At 48.0% G+C, this 23680-nt stretch overlaps 2 protein-coding genes across 2 annotated transcripts; both read right to left on the bottom strand.

The window, feature by feature from the left end:
- Nucleotides 1-10139: 10139 nt before the first annotated feature.
- Nucleotides 10140-12099, bottom strand: LOC128273013 (putative gustatory receptor 28b). Its single transcript, XM_053010916.1, has 6 exons — nt 11459-12099; nt 11216-11372; nt 10804-10983; nt 10471-10539; nt 10317-10403; nt 10140-10247 (listed from the first exon to the last, which is right to left on the bottom strand). The coding sequence occupies exons 1-6, from the start codon at nt 12097-12099 to the stop codon at nt 10140-10142; spliced, it is 1242 nt and encodes a 413-aa protein (XP_052866876.1).
- Nucleotides 12100-13394: 1295 nt separating this feature from the next.
- Nucleotides 13395-14036, bottom strand: LOC128273014 (uncharacterized). The gene has a single exon (XM_053010917.1). It carries the CDS (start codon nt 14034-14036, stop codon nt 13395-13397), a length of 642 nt encoding a protein of 213 aa, XP_052866877.1.
- Between the last annotated feature and the right edge of the window lie 9644 nt (nt 14037-23680).

Here is a 23680-nt window from a genome sequence, read left to right as displayed (position 1 = left end):
TTCGTGTAATGATCAGTCCGCTACGGTGGCGGTAATAACAATCCATGGCATGCGGCGAATTGGCAAAGGTTAAGTTTTAGTAAAACAGAAAACAGTGCAGTCCCATTCACAGCCCCATCAGGAATTGCAACAGTCTGCGAAACCGGATTTCACCTCTTAGCCATCCGTCATGAGTCCGTTTTTCGACACATTAACTCGGCGGCACCGAGCTGCATCCTTAGCGGGGCCACACGTAACGGAATAACAAATAGTTAAACATTCGACATGTTTTGCAAATTGATTCGCGGTGGCCACGGCTCCGAATTAGGCCCCGCGAAAATTACCGCGCGCTGATTGCTACGTGCGGTGGCCAATAAACGCACAGATTAACAAAAATAACCACATTACCGAACCATTTCGCTCTGGCTTTGGTGTGTGGAGATGCATTACAGCAGCAAAAGGTTGTTCATTTGGAAGGAAGGCTAAATGTACTGTTTCGTAAACATATCGGGAGTTCCGCCGGCCCCATCTGTTTCCGATACGATACGGACCACGGGTGGGCTTTGTAAAAGATAATCAATGTTGCCCTCTCTTATAAAATTATCAAACAATAAATGATTTTCGATTCACTTCTTAAATTTTCGTATGTCGTCGCACACCATTTCCAGTTGCCAGTTGCAGAAGAATTAACATTCCGGAATAAGTAATCACTAAACCCGGCTCGTTCGGTTCAATCGGGTTCCTCCAAGCAGCTTGCGGTTTGTTGGTAAACCGAAAGTGAAAGCCAGTACGGAGCCGTCCCCTCTTTGCGTCCCCATCCCGTGATATCATCTCTTTTCAATTTGCCCAATTCCTACCGATGACGCCACCGAGCCACCGAGTGACATTCCAATCATCCAATTGTGGCGACTCCGAGGATCTGCTAAGGGGATCGTTTCCGGGTTTGCGTCAATGAGGAATCCGTTTAGGTGATAGGAAACCTTAATTTTCTTAATGCCTGAGCTGCACCGTCTCCGGAACGGTCTGTTAGACGCATTTACAGTACGCACCTGAGGCCTCCGTTAGCCAATCGGTTGCAATAAACACAGCTTAGACTGGTTTTCGGATATTTATTTATGTTTCTAAAATTAACGGCCAAGTCGCATTTTATTATCGGCGCCATTTAGTGGGCCCATAAAGCTCGCAGGCCAACATTTTAATTGCAGAATGCGTGTATCATTCGGATAAGGATTTTTGTTAAGTGCGTCTGCCTGCAGTCGATTGGACATTAAATTTGCCAAGACAGCTAAATCTCCCAACACCTCCATCATCTGAAGGCGCCCAAAATGCGCCATCTCGTCGTGGACACAACCGGAGTTTCAAACCGGAAGCGGAATAAAATCGTTTTTTTGTTTTCGCTCACCTGGCACGTGGTGGCATAAAGGCGTCGCAAATCAGCCGAGCATAAACGGGAGCCCAGACAGTAAACGTGACCAGGGCGCGCTGACGACGCTGTGTCGTTAATGCAACGATTTTACGATCCCCCTGACGCCGTAGCTTACGCATGGCGTGTGCTTTTACGAGACATATTCCAGCGATTCTTCGGTGCGTTTAAGCGTCAGCTCTTAGCCGAGTGTGATTTTTGAATAATTTGATTTTGGATTCATAAAAATTGGACCGTTCGACTCAAGTGGATCGCGAACATATTCGAACCCGGTGAATCCAGTGCATGGTGCCAAGATTATCGCTTCCGCACGTATTGGCAAAAGGTCATAACGGCAGGCACGGCGTGAGAACGGTTTTTATGTTGCAAGCCGAAAACATTTACATGCTGTCGTGGCTACGTCTTCAGTAAGAATGATTAAGAATTATCCCTGTCTTCCGAAATTGACCTTTCAGCTCGATGGTGGAGACTCCAAGCTGAAGATCTAGTTCTTTCATTTGCATCCACGCGACACGATCTAGAGCAGTGAGCTCATATTCGATTGACGCCGAATGAGTCATAGTGTTGAAGGTTAATTTTTGCAAATGCATTGTTACGGAACGGACCTAACGCTCGAAGGACCGCTGTCCGAAGTGTTCTAGACGCACCTAACTCTTTAGTCAACCCACCTTAAACCCGTTTGTTAATCAACTCTTCGGTCGACCCTTTCTGGGTTTATTTTCGTCCTGCGATCTAGATCCATTGCTGTGGCCATGCTTATCTATCGTACCGTTTACATGGCTTTCTCGCCTGCAATGTATTTTAAGACGCAGACTGAACCCACGTGGTTCCAAATTTGCTTAGGATTCGTAGAACCCCCTCGGTCGATTGTTTTACTGCTTCTGGTGATAGGTCGGAACTCGTCGCGTGTCCAACATGCATAATGTAACATTTTGAATTTGGAAAAGAAATACTATTCAGACAACGCAAAACGATAGGTTGACGAAGCTAAGCAAACTTGTCGTTTGCTATAAATTTCTTTTGCTCCCAAATGACCAATCCGCAATTTCCGCGCGGACGGCGGATTTCGTAATGGGCCTTGGTCGTGGGAAAAAATAGTCATCGAGTTGAGATGGGCCAATTTAAAACGCTCCTAAAAATAGCCAAATGGTAGAAAATTCCGTAACTGTAAGCCGAGAAGATCTAATGTGTCCGGAAGAGAAAGTGTTGCTGCGTGGTCGTGGTCCAGGCATGTGCGAGTTCGTAAACATTAATAACTTTGGAAGCACGGGGCCAACGCATTTCGGACCGACAAGGAACTGCCAGCCCAGATTAATGAAGCTACAGGTTGATGAGTTGAGCTTTACGCTATTCTGCGTGCAGACGAACGGATGACCACGGTTTCTTTCTCTGACGTATGGCCCCATGAACTGCTGCTGCTCTAATCTTTGATCTTTAAAACACACGTAATCAAATGGGCTTTAAAGTCTCCATTTATTAAAATACGTGTAAAACTAAAGTATAATGGATTCGCATTTTCCGCCTTGTTATTTTACTCACCCTATTCCTGACAAAAATCGATATACATTCTTTAAAATATATAAAGTCCACCACAAATATGCTCTCTACGCCGGCATCCATCAAACCATTAAGTAGAAGCTCGAGCTGACTCGGGGAGCCGAGACCATTAAAGACATTCTGTTGACGTGATTCCGCAGATCTCCGAGCCAAGAAGCCGAGCCGGAGCGTCAAGAAAAAGCGAGATAAAAGAAATCGACGGTTGATTGATGGCGTGGTGGTGGCTCCAATCATTCCATCTCATTTGTTTCTGGTTGGCCCTTTGGGCTAAGCCCTCCCGAGGGCGAAGCATCCCGAAACCGGCCTTCGAAGACACTTTGAAACCCGAACGAACGTTCGTTGGCCCGGGAGCCCGGGAGATTCCTCGGGTAAATTAGGGTGCCCGGAATTCATCTTGAATCTGTCAGAGGCCGACTTCTTTGAACGGAACTCGGGTTCAGTGTGGTTGGTTTGGTTTATTAGTCGCACTCATTCATCCGTCCCGGTGCATCTTTTTCTTTCCCTCTCGTGACCCCCGGTGCAGATAATCGGATAATGATCACCACAAATGTCTTCTTTCCACGGGCGGGGGTCAATAAAAGATTGCGTAGCGGAACGGCTCCGGCCATATCTCGGGTTCTTTTGTGTACGCTACGCGTCAAATCTAGCGAGCAGAAGAAAATGGTGGGATAGACATTTTTGTTTGCAAAGGATAAACAATTTTCGGTGATTAATTAATGGCTTATCGGTAGCATTCCACCAACTGCCGAGATTATCAGTGGCTCGTCGTTGGCTCTAACATGGAGGGTGAATGAACGTGTATCATTTCCGCACGATTGAGCTGCAGGAACTAATGCGTCTTCGTACATTTTTGCCTGGTGAACATGCCAAAGTATGTCAACGGTTAATTCTTGGAGAGTTTCAATTATTAAGTTTAAAACCAACATTGGTCCAATCCGGTAGGTGGGCAACGGAACACCTTCAATACTTCTGCCGACTTTCATAAGCAACCACGCCATGGCAATAAGGAATGGAACACACATTCCGACAAGAAGAATGAACGTGCCCAGAATCGATGTATTTGCATCTTTCATTTTGCGGAAGGTTCACGGCGCCCGGAACCGGAAGGATATGACGGCATTGGACACAGAAGAATGGCCATTGGATGTCCGTTGGATGAAGGGAAAAGGGAAGGGAAGGGAATTTGCATTTGAAACACAAGTTGAATTATAAACTTTGCATTTTATGAGATTATTTACCAATTTTGCCTTCCCGGAAATACCGGCTTGTCGGATGTCGGACACTTCGGATGAGACAAACGGAAATCAAGTATTTCGAAATGAGTGGTTTCCGTAACAAAATTCCGAAAAACGCCATGACTCACAGTGTAATACACAATTGTTTTGCACAAGAACGAGACATAAAGTCATTTTTCAACGAAAAGTACAATATTGAAACACATAATTCGTGTTCTTTACACATCTGTGGCCACGTACTCATAACTTTATGATTTACAGCATGTTATCCCTTTGGGGAAGCCTTGCTCGCAGTGACAAAGATTTAGTACAGAGATCGATGTTTTAATTAATTCTCCCGGTGGCCAGGCACCCCGAATAAGAAACGCATTCGCAAAAAGAACATTACATTAAAAACGGACACCAAAACTCGGAATCTGAAAATCGCAAGTTGTTCGGGTGTTATTATCGTGATTGCCAGGAAACTATTTCCACTGTTTTCCGGTTGACGCTGTGTTCTTACAATAAATCTCCTTTGCACCTTCCTTCCTTCCAGAGGAGAATCGATTTATATCCCGTTGTCATCTCTTGTTCAATGAATTTCATGCTTGCGGCCACGAAGTACACATAAAGACTCCTGGCTGGCTTGCGACCCGAAAGCGCACGCTCAATAGTTCAACATATTTATGATTTTCATTTATAAAATCTGCTTAACCCATTAAAATAATGAATTGACATGCCGCTGCCGACTGCCGCTGTGTGGCCTGTGGCCGTGGTCCCCTTCGGAGCTCCATCCGAGACACTGGCCCTTCCACTGACATCCACCGGTGATTTATGTGCTGCCTGCAGGAAGGTGGAATGAATTTTATCAAACATCCCTTTCGCCAATTGTTTGCCGTTCCCAATTTCGAATATTGACATTTTTTTCTATATTATTTTCCATTGGTTCTGTTTTTTTGTTGTTGTATGGCTCTTTTGTTTTGCTCTATCGGCCCCCCGCAATGCACAGTTCAAAGAGGTGTTGAAAAAACAGATTTAACTGAAAAGTTGCGTTTTGTATTTTTATTATTTGCTACAGAGGAACAAAACGAAATATTTTGATTTAAAGTGTCATCTACTTTGACACCTTTTTGTCATTTTGATGTGTTTTAAAACAATAAATGTGTTTTCCGAACCTCGACAGTTTTTTAGCCCAGCATCGCCACATCGCAATCCATTTAAAGTTTAGGCAACTGTTTATTAAAGTGATTCAGGCAGTTTGGAAGTTGTTTTGTTGTTTTAGGTTCAATAAAATGTAATTTAAAAGCTAAATTTAAGATTATTTAAAATTGATAAACGAAATCTATTGAAAGGGAATCCAGCTGAGAAAAAACCGCCTAAAGATATGCAACCAAATGCACTAGGTTTCTGTCATGCAATTGTAACGCATAGTAACGGCTTATAACGTTGGAGGTTGAAACACATTCTTCGTACACTAAACTCTTTATCGTTAACTCTTAAAATGAAATTTCATACCTCTTTCCCGTCCAAGTTAAGTGCATGTTATCTTAACATTCAAATATGCACTGTTTCGATTTCTCCTTCAATAAAGTACCGTTAATTTAAAGCCTGTCCGATGGTTGCGCGTTGCTCCTTCTTACAATTGAAATTTCCTGCAGCTATTGGCTAGAGTGCCTCTAGTCTTCTCGCCGGCAGCAAATTCCATCTCAATTAAGGACTGGCGCACAACCTTAGGCAAAGAAAGGAGCAGAAAAAATTAAAACTTTTATCTGTTCTTTCCCTGGCTCATTTTTATCAATTGCCAATATTCTCACAATTCTGCAGCATCTTCATTCCTCGATTCAATCAGTTTCAAGTAGAAAATCCTCGACATCGAGCACTTTTGTAATCTAATTACTTCGGGTAGTCGTACAGCGTATTTTCCTTGCTAGCTCAAAGCTAAATACGCAAACTATTGAAACATCGTACAAAACTTGACTACGTTGTATTCCTAGGAATAAGCAAAGCTTCAAAATATCGGCTTTTATTTTCTTTTAATAATTGAATCAACCAGATTTAAGCCTGTTAATTATGTGTAAGCAAGAAAAAACAGACAAAGTAATGAGCATCAATTTATCCGATATCTTAAAAATAGTAATTACAATGATACAACCGTTAAATTCGAAAGCCATTAAAGGAAACGATAGCCGTCATGATAGGGCGAGTATTTTGATTGGCTGTCAAAATTAAGCTGCTCCTGGCCTCTATCTGTGTCTTCCAGTGAAAAAATCGGAACTTGGCATGTCTTTCCAATGAGCCGTGAACAGTCGGCACTTTTCTTTCGCCTTCGACCATCACTCGGATTCGGTGTATTTCCCTTTTGGCCTTCAAACCTACCAGTAAAACGTTTGACTGCTCGATTGCGTCTCTTGGCTGGGGTATAGCGAAATAAACAAGACACGTTTTTAGCGTTTTCTTGTCGGCCGCTTCCGTGTTGAGAAAACGGACAGCCGCACACCGTCCATTTCTGGTAAGCCGAAGCGATTTTACCGCCTTCGAACGGTACATTATGGCGAAACAGCGGACTGTTCGTTCTTTCTTTCGGTTCAATTTGTCTCCTGCTGCCTCCGCCGACAACAATGCCGTTTAATTGCGGTATGCCGCAGCTCTTGAAGCGATAGAAACTGGAGGAAAATGACCAACGAATGCTGGCAAAGCGACAACCGGCAAACCAGGACACGAGGACGTTGCAAAAGGAATGCTTGAGGAAATACTTTACGGTATAATTGAATTCGAAGCACCACCGAGCGAAGCGAACAATGCCATGTTTTCGAACAAACGTAAGCGTTTTGGCAAACGGGCGCAAAAACAATCGGGCCCGGGGAAAATGTGTCAACTTTCCCGGGGCCCCACCTAGCGCTTCCGCCAGGACCCATTCTTACCCATAAATGGTAACGAATTGGAGTTTACTTTCGGGTCGCGTTCGCAATCTTTTGCAAAACCAACGGAAACGGATTTCGTGCCAAACATAAGGTAAACTACAAAACCAACATCACAAAACATGGCCGCAACGGGTTTGGGATCCTCCGTGTGTGTGGTTTCAAATCGTCCAAATTGCGACCACTTTAAGCCGCGTGCCGGGCAGCGTAAAAAGTTGCCGGCACCGACGATAAATTAGCAAATAAAAGCTTGCCTTTTCCTTGCCCGTGTTTGTTTGGACTTGCTGCGTGTAACGTGGATTCCATCCTGGGCCTGGGCGGGTGTCTAGGAACGAGCACAAACACAGGCTGTGCTTCCCGGCCTCAGAATGTTCTTTTAATAGTGGTTGGATGATTTTTGCCGACTCGCGTCCAACAAAAACCGGAAAAATGGCAGCTTACATCCCTCCGAGATGGTCCAGTGAAAATAAAAACAATGCCCATGCCTTACGGCGTGGAACTCAAACCCAAACAGCCCAACACAGACACACCACTACCACATCAAACGGTACACGTGTCTCCCAACATCCGAGTACCGCGATCCCAACGATCGACAGCCCGTGTAGGGCCCACAATGGTACGGGAAAAGGATTTTCCGAGTTTCGGGTGTTGAGCGATTTGTTATTTTATTTGCTTTTTGTTTTGAACGCCATCGAACGCCGTGCGTGCTCCTTGTTTCGATGGCGCAACCGGACAGAAAAATGTTTCTACGCAACACTCGGCTCGGTCCCGTCCGCAATTGTGTCGTTCGGGCGGCTCTCAAAAGGGGCAGAAAAATTTGTGACAACTTTTGAAGACAAATTGGAAAACTTTCCCTCCCCGCCCAAGTAGCTTGGTGCGGCAGTGTGTTGTTGCGGCTCGAAAGTCCACCGAAAACAGTCCGCCCCGGACCCGAACCCGGGTCCCGTTTCGCTTCCGTGGCAATACACAGTCGTAACAGCTGTAACTGAGGCGTTTGAAAAATGTTTGATTTGTCCCGGGTTCGGACCAAACGTGATTTGCAGTCAAGCGCTTAACTAGTCGATTGAAACAGAGCCCCGTGGCCCCAGCTGGATGGCGACACGTTTGATTTGCTTGGCACTAGTTCCAAGGAACTTACACAAGTTCTTATCACGTCGGATAGTAACTATCGTGTGTTAGTTCATTTCGAAATTTAAATTTGCGTCAATTTGCAACAGAAAACGAAAACCAAATAATGTTAAAATGAGCCCTAAAATAAAGTCATGCGGTTGATTGGCTCCTTGGAAACGGAATGCAACTGCCAACGGCGGATCGGCCACGCACCGAGCTGGCTTGAAGCGAGTGCCTTGGAGCGAAATGGCTGCAGCCGGGCTGTTAAATGATTCCGAGCGGCACGGTCAATTGATTGGAAATTCATAGCTGGGCGCTCGTGTGAAAAGTTTCATCAAAAATCATTTCTATTTCGCTTACTTTTTGTGCTGCAACTCGGATTTTTTGTTGTTGTTTCGCCCGCCAGCCAGCTGGTGGCTTTCTGTCGCTTTCGGTCGGCTAAACATGCAAAAATTGTTTCACCATCCAAACCGGGCCCCCCAAGGCTCGCAACGAATAATTTCCACGCACCCACGTCCATTGGCTCGTTCTTTTGTGGGGAAAAAATGGACCTCCCCAGTTTGAGGAATACTTAGAATTGCAAAGTGGTGGAATCCGCGCGCGCGCCCGCATCGGATAGGTACTGGTATTATTCCCAACACAAAAACCCAAGCCCATCGATTGAGGTCCCACTTTCTAGTCCGGGCCATAAAGCGTTCTTATCACCCTGCGCGTATGTCCGGCAAAGTTCGAGCTCCTCCCGCCGAAGATCAATACGATATGCAATTTTCTGTATCACTAATTCTGCGCCCTTTCTTTTTTGCTTCCCATTTGACCAAAGTCATCTAATCGCCGGTCCGTCGATCGATCGGGGTGCAGCACCGAAGGCGAAAGGCAGATAGAGCTGGGGGCGAAAAAGGGGAAAACCGAACCTCTGCATACTTCCCTTGCCCCATTAGAGTTCCCATCATTTACCACAAATGGCATTCCTGCAAGTCCTGCAGTCCGGGCCAGATGAACTCGTTACGGGTAAATAGGAGCGTCATAACCTACATCTTCTCGCAGATAACCGAGGATCTGGAAGCGAAACCGTTCGGCTACCAGAGACCCTCTGTGGGACCTCCAGCAATTGAGGAAGGGTTAAGAAATATATTGCGCCGTAAAGCGGAGAGTGGGCGAAATTGAAATACATATTTTCTTGCTGCCTCAACAGCTTTATGGACAGTGATTGAATCGTTCACCCAACGACGATGCTGCCAGTGCATTCGGAACATTCAATTAACAAGCCACATTAACCTAAGGGTGCACCAAACCGCAAAGCATTTAAGTTCGAAAAATACCAGAAACACGCCTTCAGTAATGCAATAGGAATATTTTTGTTTTTATTATGGCTACTGATTGTAATGCATTGCAGTTACTTATAACATCGAAAGAAGGTCCCTTGTCACATTTTGTCAAGCGTGGCACGGTGCAATTCGTTTAAGGCATTAGTTCCTCTAGTTCCTTTGCAGCGGAGCTAGAAAGCTCCGTTGGAGCATTCAAGCTGTGTGTGCATAAATTGGTTCACTTTTGACGCCAACTGAGTTGGAAACCTCGCCTGCCGTTGGAATGCTTAATTTAAATGAGTATTTGTGCAACTCGCAGCGCACTGTGACTCTTCAGTTGCATGAAAGAATTTTGTGCTCCTTCAAAGGATGCTGATTTCGATGGAACTCTGTTGCAGGCCCACTTAACCATCAACGTTTCTTTCTCTTCTCCACAGGACGTAGTTGGCCACGAGACACACACGCGCGCAAGTGAAGGGGAGGACATTCCTCGCAAAGCCCGCCGTTCCACGAAAAGCTTCTGACCGCGACCGTGGTTCGGTTGTGTAGCGACGGAAAGCGACTGTGTGCGTAGACTGTGTGTTCTAATTGGCACAGTTCAAGTGGCCCCTTCCCGAGAAGAGCTGCTGCTGCTCTATGTGCCGTGACGGTAAGCCGCAGTTGCGTTAACGTTAACCAAGTTAGGAAAGGAGACATCGAACTGTATCAAGATGATGAGGTACGTCGCCGTGGCGCCAATCATCTGCAAAATGGCAATAAGCTTCAGTCGTTGACTTCGAGAACTCGTCGGCTCTCGTCGTCCCACTCTTACCGTGTACCAAAGTGTCCAGTCATAGACGAAAAGACCGCACGTGATGACGGGACTACGATGGAGCAACTGCTGAGAGAATAAGTTTAGCTGGAAAAAAGAGCGGGAGATAAGAACGGGGTGCTGTTTAAGATGTCCGCCAAACGGAAAGTCATACTTCTCTAATCACGCCCTCCGAAGTGGAACAGTTAATGGCCTTGTGCACCAGGATGCCGATTCGTTTGCCCTGTGGAGCGTGGGAAAATGCAGAACGCGATTGAAACGTCATCGAGCGGATATCGCAAAACGTTGGAAAATGATTGATGGACTGAGCCTAACGAGAAACTACATGGAGTCGCCAATGAGTCAAGTAAGTTAAAATTATTTTTCAACTGAGGAGGCGGTGCACAAGCAAAAAGATCCTTTGTGCCATTTAGCCCGTGAGCGGCTCAAACAACCGAGGACCTGCTCGAGCTAATAGAAGGGCCCCGTCCGCAGAATATGCTCTTACCTCGCGCGTTATTTTGCTCCCGACGGCGATGAAGAACAGGACGAAAAACAGATAGTACATGTACCAGATGAAATTCAATACGCCCATGTAGAACAGCTCGTTGCGGTAGATGAACGCGCGGAACAGGCCGAACGAGCAGACGACTCCGATGACGAAGCACAGCCCGACGCAGAATGTGATCTGATGAGTGGCCGCGACGCGAAATTGGACACGTTGCACCAAGAAAGGAGGTTGGAAAGTGGCAAAAGTTAGCAAAGTCGTGACCTGCCCCATTCATGCGGCGCCGGCGCCATTCGAGACACCGCTCGAGGTGAGTGGTTCCTGCTCCTCAGCTGCTTGACAAAACGTGGTCTTTTCTTTCCAGCTGCATCCAGCGAGGACCGGGGGGCCCGGTGGTGTCACATTCCCTTACCTGCACCGAGAAGCAGTAATTAACGAGCTCGACGACGTCGTTCAGTTTGTCGTGCAGGATCTTGATTTGCTTCAGCACATTAATCTGCTCTTTTTCGCTGCAGATCGCGAACTCACCGCGACTGCCGATGGCCGAGGGGCTCGTTGGGAAGTACATTCTGGGGAAGAGAGGGGAATTAACAATTGCCCATCAGTCAGCAGCAGCACACTCCGGAACGGTCTGGACGGCACGTCCCGCCCGGACCTAATTGCCATGGCCAGTCGTTGGAAGCGCACGAGCAGGAACCAGAGCATGATGGCGAAGTAGCTCGTGATGGCGGGAAACGCGGTGTTGTAGTAGACGAACGAAAACACATTGTAGTACCAGCGGCCATTAAACGAGGGCTGATTGTTTAGGACCGTTATTTTGTACACGTAGACGAGCGTCAGGGTGCCAAAAATGCCGCACAGAAAGCACAGCATGCCGGAAATGATGAGAAAGCGCTGCATCCGGTAGTTGATCCTCACGCCGACCTGTTGCAGGTCCTGATCGATGGCGTGGAACGCCCGGAAGAGCGACCCCAGCCGGTGACGCTGCAGGAAGTGAACCAGCATCGTCAGCAGATACACCAGCGTCCCGAGCAGGTACGTGAAGATGCGACTATTCACGGCCAGCGGGGACATTTGGAAGCGCCTCATTTCCCGGCGCATCTGCCGGCACGGCCCGTTGATGTAGAGCGTTCCAATCAGCAGCAACAGGATAACGTTCAGCAGCGAAATCGATCGCTTATTGGACGCATTCTGGAAGACGGGTGCCAGCCCCAGACACTTCAGTAGCAGCAGAAACGGCCGAAAGGCTTCCGTCGAGCTCGCTGTGTTAAACTTTTGCAGCACTTTGTACACCATTGCGGCGCAGAGATCAATCCACTTAGCAGATGGCGAAATCTCGCTCTCCTTCTCCGTTCGCAACGACCACGTACGACAAACTGCCAGGTCAAGTGGTTCCCCAAAAACGCCAATCCATCCTCCTCGATGGGTAGTTTGCTTTGGGGTGTGGCAGCTTGTGTTACAGACCGTGCCCGGGCCCGGTACTAGAATCAATTATTGTTGCTTCCTTCCTGTCTATCTATTTACTTTTCCGAAAACTCGGCGGCCACACCTTTCGGCGACAGACAAATGGAACTATCAGCTTTCAGGGCGCGAGTAGTTAATAATGCCGGTCCAGATGCAGTGACAAATGGGACAGTTCGTTAGCTCAATCATGCGTAATGCAAATAATCGACCCCATGTCCTTTGGAACGGTACGCGAATGCTTCGAAAAAGAAAGTATTCTAGTCTCCTTAACAACTCACCTGAAGGTATTGTTCAGGGCGCAGTATCGGGCAGAGATGAGTAGCAGATGAACCAAAAATTGGACACATTGCAGAAGAAAACACATTACAAACAGGATCGTTGGGATGATATTTTTCAGTTGTGGCTCAACCTGCGGAGCCAGTTCCATCATGTGCGGTATATAAAGCAACAGTAACAGCGCGAACGAGACTAAGGTTGCCACCGTGAAGACACTAACGTACAAATGCAACTTTCGGTGATCGATCGGCGCAGCGAAGGAACGTAAGTGGAGATCAAACTCGTGCAGCATTTGCAACAGTAACGCTACCTTGCATTTGATGGCCCATCCAAAAAGGATGGAAAACACAATACAAACATATTGGCACGTAAAGTACCCATTTTCAATCCGTCCCACGATGAGTGAAGTGTGAATGTGGGCCACATTATGTACGTACAGAAACAGGTACAGTGCGTACGTATAAACGGCCACATAAAGGGCGGCGTACACGAACTCTAGCCACCGCAGGAGTGGCCCGCGGACGGTCACCAAGCGTTCGACGCAAAACGGCCCCAAACCCGACACGGTTTGCAGATAGAGAAACGGTTGCACTGTTTCAAACACATCCTGAACCGCAAACCAAACCATTGTAACTGATAGTAAAACGAGACGAAACCGTCTTCGAGACGAAGAGTGGCTCATAAATATGATCCACGGAGTTTGTTTGTTTATTTTTGATAGAACGGTAAACAATGAAAGTCAACATGCGCAGAACCGCGCCGTAGGTGGCACGGGCAGCTGGCAGCTGGCGAAAATCATTTTACGCGAGACAGAAATTCGTTTTCGAAGAAGACGGAACATCGATTGTTGCTTACCCGAACAACTCTTTCAGCGCTTCGTACCGTGAATGGACCAACAGCAGGGCCAACGTGGCCTGTAACCACAGCTGAACGTACGTTTCGAAGTACAGAATGCGCACGAACTGAAAGTGGCTCCCTCCGAAGGGTTTCATCTCCAGCGTGTCGATCAATATGCTGGAAAGCATTAGGCAAACCAACGGATAGGCTACGGCGAAAATACGTAAACTTTTGGCGAAACTGATCGTCCCGAAGTAGTGCAGCGTGCAAGTGAATCCTTTTCGATTGGCCAGCAGGCTTATGGCGTTGGAAATGTTGTTCAGAGCACGAAACATGCGATTGGTTTCACCGCCCGTTCGAAGGACATGCAACTGCACCACGATCACGGTGAGGTAGCGGAGGATGAAGTAGAGATCGTGCAACCGTGCGATGATCAACGATTTCCAGTTGACTCTCAGCTGCTGCGAGTCTAACGAAGACGCCAGCAGGTAGCTGTAGAATGCCGTGGAAAGGAGGATCGACAGAACGTTGAGACATTGGTGACCGCACCGTGTCCGTTTGCGTTCACAAGAGATGGGCGGATTGACACCGAGGCACTTCACCAGGAAACTAAAGCTCTCGAAAGCCACCAACGCGTCCTCGCCCTGCAGAGACATTACCACAACTAAAAGGGCCATTGGAACCGAAAATGGCACTCAACGACCGTTTCCGATGGACAACTCACCTGAAGGACTCGCTCAGTGCGCAGTAGCGCGTCAGGATCAGCATGGCCACGGCTAGAACCTGTACTATTTGCAGGAAAAAACAGTAACTCGATATCGTTATGGCAACCATATCCAGCCAGGGTGTGTTCATCATGTTCACTTTGAACGCCAAACTCAGCACCGTGATCAGTACGAACGAGATGTACGAGCCCAGCATCAGGCAGCAGGCCATCGTCAGTCGAAAGTGTTGCTTTCCATGGTCAATCGGGTGTCGCAGGCCACTGCTGAGCTGTTCATCGATCCAGTGCAGCTCACTAAGAACGTCCAGTACCCGGTGCTTCACGAACCACGCGAAAACGATGGCAAAATTCGTGGACACACACTCACACGCCATATAGCCGGTCTCCAGCACGACCAGTATCTTCGAGAAGTACGCGTGGTCCGAGTTGGCCGACACAAGAAACGCACAAATGCCGTACGTGTAGAAACTGGTGTAAAATGCAACGTATACTAGATCGCAACCTTTTCTTGCCCACCCGTTGGCCGTTGATGGACGGTGGAGAGAAAACGGAGCCAAACCTGTCACCTTCAGGAGGTAATATAACGGACGAATCGTTTCGTGAACGTTGCGGACGTGAAACCAGCGAACCATTTTCCCGAAAAGGCGACGACGTGCCTGGTACGCGGAACGTCGTAAACGAAACTGAAGCAGTGAGACGCTTCGAGAAGGTGCAGGACGTGGCGACAAACGGGTGATGGAGAACCGAGCCGAGGCATACCGGAAGCGCAGCAGGGTGTTGCCAGTCCTAGTAAACAAACGCGGGCGATGCCACCGGACACTGTGAAAACGAACCCTTGGCCAGGCAACGGTGTTAATGACTCGCGTTCGCGCTTCACTCACGGGCCGACACTTATGCTGCGAAGACGCTGCGTTCGTGTCCGTAAATTAATCACGCATCTATAATGCGAACGACAAACAGATGAGCGCCCTGATGGCCATCATAATGCACAGGGGTGTTGGGCGTTCTTGCCAATTGAATGATTAATTGCCTTTTTCGGGAAGAAAGTTGTCAAAACCTTCGTTGTTTGAGTTTGGTTCGATCGCTTAGTTCCTCCATTTTCATACATTTCTCTCACCGGCACATGCCGTTTGTGCAATTATTCGAGTTTCAGCGCGTAGAAAAAATAACCGATTCGAAAAGAATCGTTTCGCGAAGAAAATTTATAACCGATTCAAGCCGGTTCGATGCGAAGCATTCTCATTAAAACCGGTACGCTAAGGACGTTCTTCAGCGGAACTTACCTGAAGCAAACGTTCACCAGGCGGTACCGTGCTCGGATTGCTTCCACGAAGGCGGTGCATTCCAGCATGAGCAGCACGTAGGAGTTGAGGAAAAACGAGTAGAGTCCTAAATGCAGTATTTGCATTTGGCATGTGTCGGCTTCCATTTGACATACGACCATAGATCCGTACATAATGCTGGGAAGCACAATCGTGGTCAGATAAACGCCAGTCCAAATTTGCCGGTAGAATCGGTGGTGATCAACGCGTTGCTTCCACTGCACCGAGGCCTGAGGATTCATAACTTTGGGTTTACTTACAGCCGGTGGGAGCGGCGCACGAAGACGTTACCTTTCGATCGACTTGGTGTAACTTCCGCAGCACCCGCTCGATTTTGTCCCTCACCGAGCACGCATTCATCAGGCCGTACATGGTGGCGAAGAAGTTGAGCGACAAGTAGACACGTTCGCCGTTCCCCACAATCATCGACCGGGCGAATCCGGTCCGGTCGTTCCCGTACATCAACACTCCGTAGGCCACCGAGTAGAGCACCGCAAAACACGCCGTGTAGAGTACCGTCGCGCGGTGATGCGCTCCGGACGGAGAACTCCGGAAACTTACGCCAGCCAGCTCGTACGGGGCGAAACCGCACAGCTTCAGGATCCAATAGAACACCCGGATCGAACTGTACACATCGAACGACTCGTCCAGCGGCGGCGGATCCTGGGCTGCCATCCCGCGTCCGGCTCGGAAACGACACTGACACCCGCGGCACGGGTGCCAATGACTTCGGCAAGTGAGCATCGCTCGGCGGCACGGGAAGGTGGAGCAAGAAGCGAAGCGACTTTGCGCAGTTTACCACGCCTCATAAATTAATCATACGCATCTACTACAGTGTTCTAGGGGGTGGCGTCCTCGGCAGGAGCGCGACACCAGGCGCCCCCATGCGAAGCGCTGTTTTGCTCCGCGACACGCTCCACGGCACCAGCAGGGGCCACCAGCATTACGGCTTGATGTTTAATGGAACAGGAAGAAGCTTTCACATTAGCGCAGAGAGCCGAGCCGAGCGAGAGTCGAGAGATTATTTTACACTTTAAACTGTTTTCTTTCCCGGGGCATAGGGGGGTCCTTGAGTCGGTGCAATTAAAACAAGTCAAAAGAAGCGTTGGAAGATACATACTTTCGCAAACTAACTCCGCGTGCAATGCAAAGTAGAGCCGATGGTCAATATACTCTGCGTTGCGCAACTCGCAACATTTTAATTAAGTTAGGTAAGTTGCAGTGAATACTAAATTGTAGACCCTTTGTTGATAAATTTTCGTTAACGATTTTAATCATTTTCTGCACCGAAAAACAACGAAAACGGACTTCATCCCGGACGGACGGACACACTTTCTCGAAGCTGCAAATTAGTCCACGCTCCGCTGCAAAGCATCGCGTCGAACCGAATGGCGGCGTGACACACTTTCTTCCGCTTTGGCAGCCCACAGTTTGGCACCGAGCAATCACAAGCGATCGTTTTGCCGTTAGCTAGTTATTTATGCGATCATTCGTTCGAATCGGAATGTGTTTTCTACAAGCTGCGCTCGGTCCGGGGGGGGGGCTAACCCGGCCCCCGGAGGTAGCCGAGAAGTTTCCCACTGTTTATGTAAGTTGCTGGAAAACGAAAATGGCAATTAGTCGAAGTTTTGTCACGCAGCCTCGTACCACTTATCTGGAACCGTTTCTTAGCCCCGCCAGCTTCGGCCCGCCAGCTTCGGTCCCCTGTTTTCCCGGGGATTGAGTTCCAGGAAAAGCCCAAGCGGCCACCACACTGCAGTGCACTCAAAAAGTGAAGAGATAGAACAGTAAATCACTCCGGAAGGGTGAAACTTTCTACTCTCTCTCTCGCTCTCTCTCTCTCTCTCTCTGTTTCCCGGCCAGAAGATTCCGTCCCGTTGCCTAAGGATAAAGTTTAAATTGAATTCGGTCCCGCTGTAATTACGACAACGGGATGCCAGTGTGCTGTCCGCACGGAATGTGAACATTCTTTTTATGCGGCCTAAAGAAAACCTCGGTGCATTGGGAATTTTTCAACTTTTCCCCGTGTGAATTGTTTCCCGCTCCGGAGCCGGCCAGGGCGCTAGCCAAGGGATGCATTGAAATTCACATAATCAGCTGCATGTTGTCAATCGGGCAAGTGTTCGATTTCATTACGCCATTTCGTTCGTTTAAGGAATGAACGAAATCCCTAGCGGTCATAAATTAGCCAACGCGTGCTCATTTCAGGCTTAAAGCACCGAAAGACTGAAGCTCTTAAAGGCTAAATACTGCAACGTTTTAGCAACGCAAAACCCAATAACATAAGCTTCCGGTCAGTCCGGTCCACCATCGGGCGCCCGTTCCTAGGGCGATGGAAAACACAATTCCACGAAGAATTCGTCTGCAACAAGCACTGCCGGAAGCCAAATTAATGTGCACTCATGTGGACACCATCGACACTCCTCGGTGGCCTGTGGAGAGTGGTACGATGAAACGATGGCGTGCCCTTCCGCTCGACTGCATGTGACATCCAACGGATAGAGTACCAAAAATTGATTTGCATAAATTTGCGCTTTAATAACAATTCCAACGACTGTCGTGTGTGCACCTAAAAGTCGTCTAAAACGGTACGGTCCCTCGAAAGCTCATTAAGCGGAAGCGAATCGACGAACCCCGATGCCAGTCATTGGCAGCCGACCGATGCACGGATACCGGAGAGAGCCCGATTCCTTGGCGTAGTATTTAAAGGGCGTCGACGGAACGACACTGAGATTGTCAGGCACTCCCTGACACTGCCGAGGATGTTTTATTCAAGCCACCACACCACGGCCCAGGCGCTCGATTGGCCGTAAGCTCTAAGTGTCTCTTCTGTGCCATGTTCTGGGAAGATTAGAACAGGGGCTAGGTGTAGAGGGGCACGTAGAGGGAACGGTGCGCGGCAACTACATAAATGGTACATTACAATTTAATCAATTATTCACTACGATGAAGTCGATTTCGATCATTCTCTTTTATTGTTCCCAGATGGAGAATTAGATAATGTGCCTTTCAAACCCCATTCACCTACTTGACACCATTTTGCCGTCTTTAACGGTCGGATCGGAACGTTATAACGTATTCCTAGCTCTGAACCTCGGTGCTGGCTGGCTCGTGCTGGGGAATGTAAAAGGTTCTGCAACGGGACTCTGAATCAATTTTAAGCATCCCATGAGCTCGCAATATACAGACAGGACTGATTATCACCTGTTCATCACCCATAGTTCCGATAGCCGACGACCGACGACAGAACCAGATGGAGCACGTTGACAGCATTATGGGTTCGTGCAGTGTCTAACGAACGACTAAAACGTATGAAACTCGATTAAACTTGAATCCACAATGTTTATGGCCTACTGAGATCATAGTAAAAATCATGATCATCAATCAAAAACCATCATCGATAGACTCAAAGGCGTTTCTGGATCAATTTCTAGAAAACTCTACACCACTTAGCAATTAAAAGAAATGTGAAAGCCGATTTAATATATTCAAGAAAAACAAACAATAATTACATATAAGCACAAAATTACCTCCATCTAACATAATTTTTTATATTTCGACTGACGAATGACTTAATTATCTGCCATTCTTTAATTGGATCAGAAGAAACCGAGTCCCGATCGAGTCCGTATCTGTATAATCTAGTTCCATCATATGGTTCCGTTTATTTAGTAAAATTTTTTGCTGTCTTTCGGGAGCTTAACATCCGACCACCGGAACGACACTTCCGTCAACAAAAGTATGATGTACCTCTGGGACAGAGGTTTAATAAACCCTGTCTCAGAATGCTGACAGATATCTTTTCATGTTTAAACTATCCTTGACACAATGTCCCCCCGCACCTGCCGGTGACACACATTTCCGATTCCCGTTTCATGGCTGGACGCTTCCCGAGACTATCCCGGAAAACTCCGGTGCTATCCCGCACAAAGACAAAACATTTTGTGGGCGGCCTGTCTACATTCACACCGCTTGCCAATCGTTTACAAAGCGTTCCGCCGTAACATTATGACTGTGGTCAAACAGACAGGCTAAACCTTCTGGCCCCAAAACGGCAACCGGGACGGAGAATGCGAAGAATTGCACATGTTACTGATAAATTAGAAATTTATGCAAATACTCCACAACACTCTGACGAAAGCCGTACGGGGACCATCGAGCACGATCCCGGAACCCCGGGTCTCCCCCGCCCGCCGAGAGCTATCGCCGAAACGCAACAAGCTGAAGACAGGGCCGGAGATCGAGCAATCAAGAAGGCCGAGGCCGAGTGCGTTCTGGCTTTCCATTTCGGCCTAAATCGGGCCACACAGCAGCAGCAGCCGCTACGTTTTATCGTTTACGATAAGAAATGAATTTCCTTCGCTTTTCGGGCGGCGGGCCACTAAGGCACTCGACTGCCACGACGTATGAGAGGTGCCCTCTGCTCGTGTCGTACAACAAACACGACAGTGTTTGATATTTGTAAGTCACCGGTGGTCGTTGGCACGAAACAGACACCGGAACGGAGATAATATTGTCAGATGAACGCAGCAGTGCCACTTGCCCCGCCCCGGGAGCACGGAGGCCTTCAAATCCTTCCACCGAACTGTTGCCTTTTGTGAAATATGATGATTACGGAGCCGGCTCGCCAGCCAGCCCAGTTTTATCATTTACGGCACGAGGGCCGCCGCCGCCGCCCGAACACCGAATTGCACACCATGCCTAAGATAAGTTCACATACGCCCTCGAGAAGGACACGGACACGCAGCTTCCTGGGGGGCCACGGCCGCCCGAGTTATATCAGGAATTATTGCACGAAATTTCACCACCAGACCCCGACCGAGCCGAGGGCTGGAACCGAGCGCTGGAAGAATGCATGCTTCGGCTAATAACTTCCTTCCGTTAGTCGTCGTCGTCGTCGTGGTCGTGCTCGTTGCCGGCGCGTTATGTAGAACGGTTGGTGGCGCACCAGGAGCAAACAAGGCCGCGTAACCCGGGGAAGTCAAACATGGCCCGGCAGCTGGGCCAAAGAGCACGAGCCGATCCGCTGTCGCCCTCATCGCATCGCAACGAAATTAACTGAATTAGGGAGTTGGAAGCAGCCTCTCCCTGGCTGACTGGCTGGCGTCGTTCGTTAGCTCGTTTTGCGCCTCCCAGCAGCACGGCCTAGTAGTCGCCGGATACGGTGAACTGTGTAACATCTTTCGCCGACAGCGAGAGTCGTCCTCCGGCGGCCGGCAGTCACACCCGCCGGGGCCACTACCGGGAACACGGAACCCGGCGCCGCAGGGAAACATGTGTCGACGGGTGCGACCGTGGCACATCGTGCCAGATAGACGTCATTACTGCAGTTAGCCGCCAGAAGTGTGTACCTTCTATAGTTCGAGCTCCGGCCGACTTCGATAAGTGCCCCTGCCGCTCAGGACCGGATCAGGGACAATATCTAATTCTAATATCACTCACCACAACAGTGGCGGTCCGTGTGGGGGCCGGGTCCGGCCCTCGTCCGGCACCAGTCACCAGTCCGGGGTGTGTTTGGTGCACTAATTAAATTAAACCCCGTGCTGTTCGGGTTCCGGGTGTCGGGTTTGGGAAGTTTATTAGATACGGTGTACGTCCGATATTCCCACGCCAGGTTCACCGGCTTTGCGTTGATGCGGGTTTTATATAAAGTGGACAAAAATGGGACAGTTCGCACCAACTACAAATTTATCTCATTGTTCGGTTAAAGGGAGACTTTCGGAAAATAATTAAACTTCTTCGTTATCCTTCGTCAATCCGGTTCCGGTGGCCTCGTTATGTGGTTATTTTAAGAAAATGGTTCCAGATCCGGGTCTGCCGAAGACACAGGTCTCGTGTACCGCAAATAAATGCCTACAAACGAAAGAAATCCAGACGCCCTCGGGCCCGGCCCTTGCCCTGCGGGGGGCGGCGATAAAATCATTCTTGATTTCGTTCGATTTTCCGCCAAACGAGGTCGCTTACTGATGGCCAGTAAGGCGCTGGGCGTCGCAGACCCATAATTGTAATTATTTTTACTACCCACAACAATTAGGTTACAATGAAAGGAAGATAAATGAGTTTCCTAGGTCGGTCAAGCGAGAAGGTGCCGGTTTGCCGAAAGGACGATGCGCTTACTCCTTTCGGTTCCCGGCCGTTATTGAACCGAGGGCCGAAATGTACCGGCAGCTGCCGCCGCAATACATTGGTTACTGCAGCGGCACCATCTTGTGACTGCATCGTCGTTGTTGCACACTGGGTCGCGGGGTTTCCCTTCTGTGGATGTGGTAAATAAGAATGCAATTGAAGTTGGGCATAAAACTAACTTATATTCTGGTTTGTTATGAAAATCGTATCGGGTGTTGGTAGAGTTTTCGCGTTCCACATGCTGCGTCTACTAGATCGCCTTCGCTTCTGACGTATTACATAACTGACAGTAGTTACTAAAGGATCCAAGAAGGCTTGATGCTTAGGTGCTCATCTGTTTTGAGATGAGATGGCTTTTCTTGTCTAACAAAGGTTTAATTATATTTTCTGAAATTTTAAGCAACGGAACATTTAGAATTATGACCACCGTGCGTCACAACGAGTCTCTGCAGTGCTCGTTGAAATTTGGTTCACTTCCTGCACATGCGAAGAGGCCATGGGAAGACAACGATGATATATCGAATCGCAACTATCGCATCATCTCCGCCCTGCGCTTCGGACGACCCTCTGCGTCTCGCTAACGATCGATTACAGCAGCGGTCAAGCGACGATCACGGCGGTTTCATTTATTTAGAGCTTTGGTTCTGTTTTGGTTCACATCCGAGTTTTTTTAAAGCTTCCTCACACTCTAAACACGGGTTGGAAAAAGACCGCTCGTAGTTGGTTTGCTTTCTTAAATTTCAGTCACCTTTCCAACTTCCGAAGCGGAAAATCGATTTCTAGCTCTTCGCGGGCGCACGAAGCTACGAAAAGTTGACACGTTTTAATATGATTTATGATTAAATAGAAGCAGCCGGAGCGTCGGTCATGATTTATACTGCAAACCCGCACCCCGCCCCGAATCTAGGGACACTGACGCGGGGCGACCGCCAGACTTCAACCGAGACTCAGACCGAGATAAATCATAATATTTCTCTAAACAACTGGTACAGCCAGCAGCGGACTTCCGCAAGATTTCGTGCACCTTTGCCACCGAACCCCCGTCAGCAGAACCCGACGCAGGCCCATCGATCAATCTCGTCAATTATTTCTCCAAATAAATCAAAACTCATCCCTTTTGCGGGGTGGCTGAAACGTGCCAGAGTCCTTCTTTCGCCAGCGAACCCTTTTCGACATACGGTCCACGGGACGGGCAGCGGATTTTAAGCTGGCTCATTTGCGGTGAGCTGAAGGGTTGCACGCAGCATGGGACACATCATAAAGTATAAAGTTGCTGAAAGAGACTGGGGACGCAGGACTATCGGCGTCCATCGAGCCGGGTTTCGGTTCATTGAAGCGAGCGGGAGCACCGTAATTAACGGAGCCATTCAGTGGGGGATGTGTTTATTTGCCTTTCCTTCGTACTTGCACTCATCAATCTGCGTTGAGGCAGTGTTTTGCGTCATAGAAACTTTGCGGCATGTGTCCCGAGGACTAGCTAACGGAATTGCTATTTTATGAGCGAACTTTTACGGTCTTCGGACGGAGACGACACGGGGAATTGCGCATGTGTCTAGGTAAATTACACCTTTCACTCCTATTTAAGGACCTGTCAGATGACTCGAATGCACTCGCGAACTTTACTGTAATCGAATATTTTCCAAAGCGGCCACAAAGTCACAGATAATTATCTCATTGTCATCTAGTTTGGGTGCCCGGAGTCTGGGGGCTATGTTTCTTTACGTACTTTGTATTTGAAAATAGACGATGTAATTTGAAATGAATTATCAAGAAAATCATTCCATTGATTTTAATAACATTTATTAATGTGTCCCCATGTCCTCCACTCTTGAGTTAAGATACTGAACCGCAACATTCAAGAAGCCAAACCCATTACAATACTTTCCATTCGAAATAGTGGCTTTGATGATCATCTCATCTCATCTCATCTCATCTTATCAAGAAAACTCATTTAACATAAGGCAAGTTTCTTTGATTTCATTGAAAACTCTACGTAAAGTTGTGGTTTCATGAACTTCAAAATCAGAGGATACTGGACCTTTTGATTTCAATTCAACAACACGAATTGATTTGGCGATAGCTTAGCATTGAGCTTTTCACATCGAAAAGCACTATTCAAAACGAGGCA

The sequence above is a fragment of the Anopheles cruzii genome, chromosome 3, assembly GCF_943734635.1.
Source record: "Anopheles cruzii chromosome 3, idAnoCruzAS_RS32_06, whole genome shotgun sequence".
NCBI classification, from domain to species: Eukaryota; Metazoa; Arthropoda; class Insecta; order Diptera; family Culicidae; genus Anopheles; species Anopheles cruzii.
This window is presented reverse-complemented; position numbering and strand designations above follow the sequence as displayed.

Excerpts from the sequence above, each read along its gene's own strand:
- LOC128273013 (XM_053010916.1), bottom strand. The coding sequence starts at position 12,099 with ATGGTGTACAAAGTGCTGCAAAAGTTTAACACAGCGAGCTCGACGGAA. Across the intron at positions 10,404-10,470 it reads CGGAGGGCGTGATTAGAGAA|CTAAACTTATTCTCTCAGCA; the intron begins GTATGACTTTCC and ends TCTTTTTTCCAG. Across the intron at positions 10,248-10,316 it reads ACTGGACACTTTGGTACACG|ATGATTGGCGCCACGGCGAC; the intron begins GTAAGAGTGGGA and ends GCCATTTTGCAG.
- LOC128273014 (XM_053010917.1), bottom strand. The coding sequence starts at position 14,036 with ATGTCTCTGCAGGGCGAGGACGCGTTGGTGGCTTTCGAGAGCTTTAGT.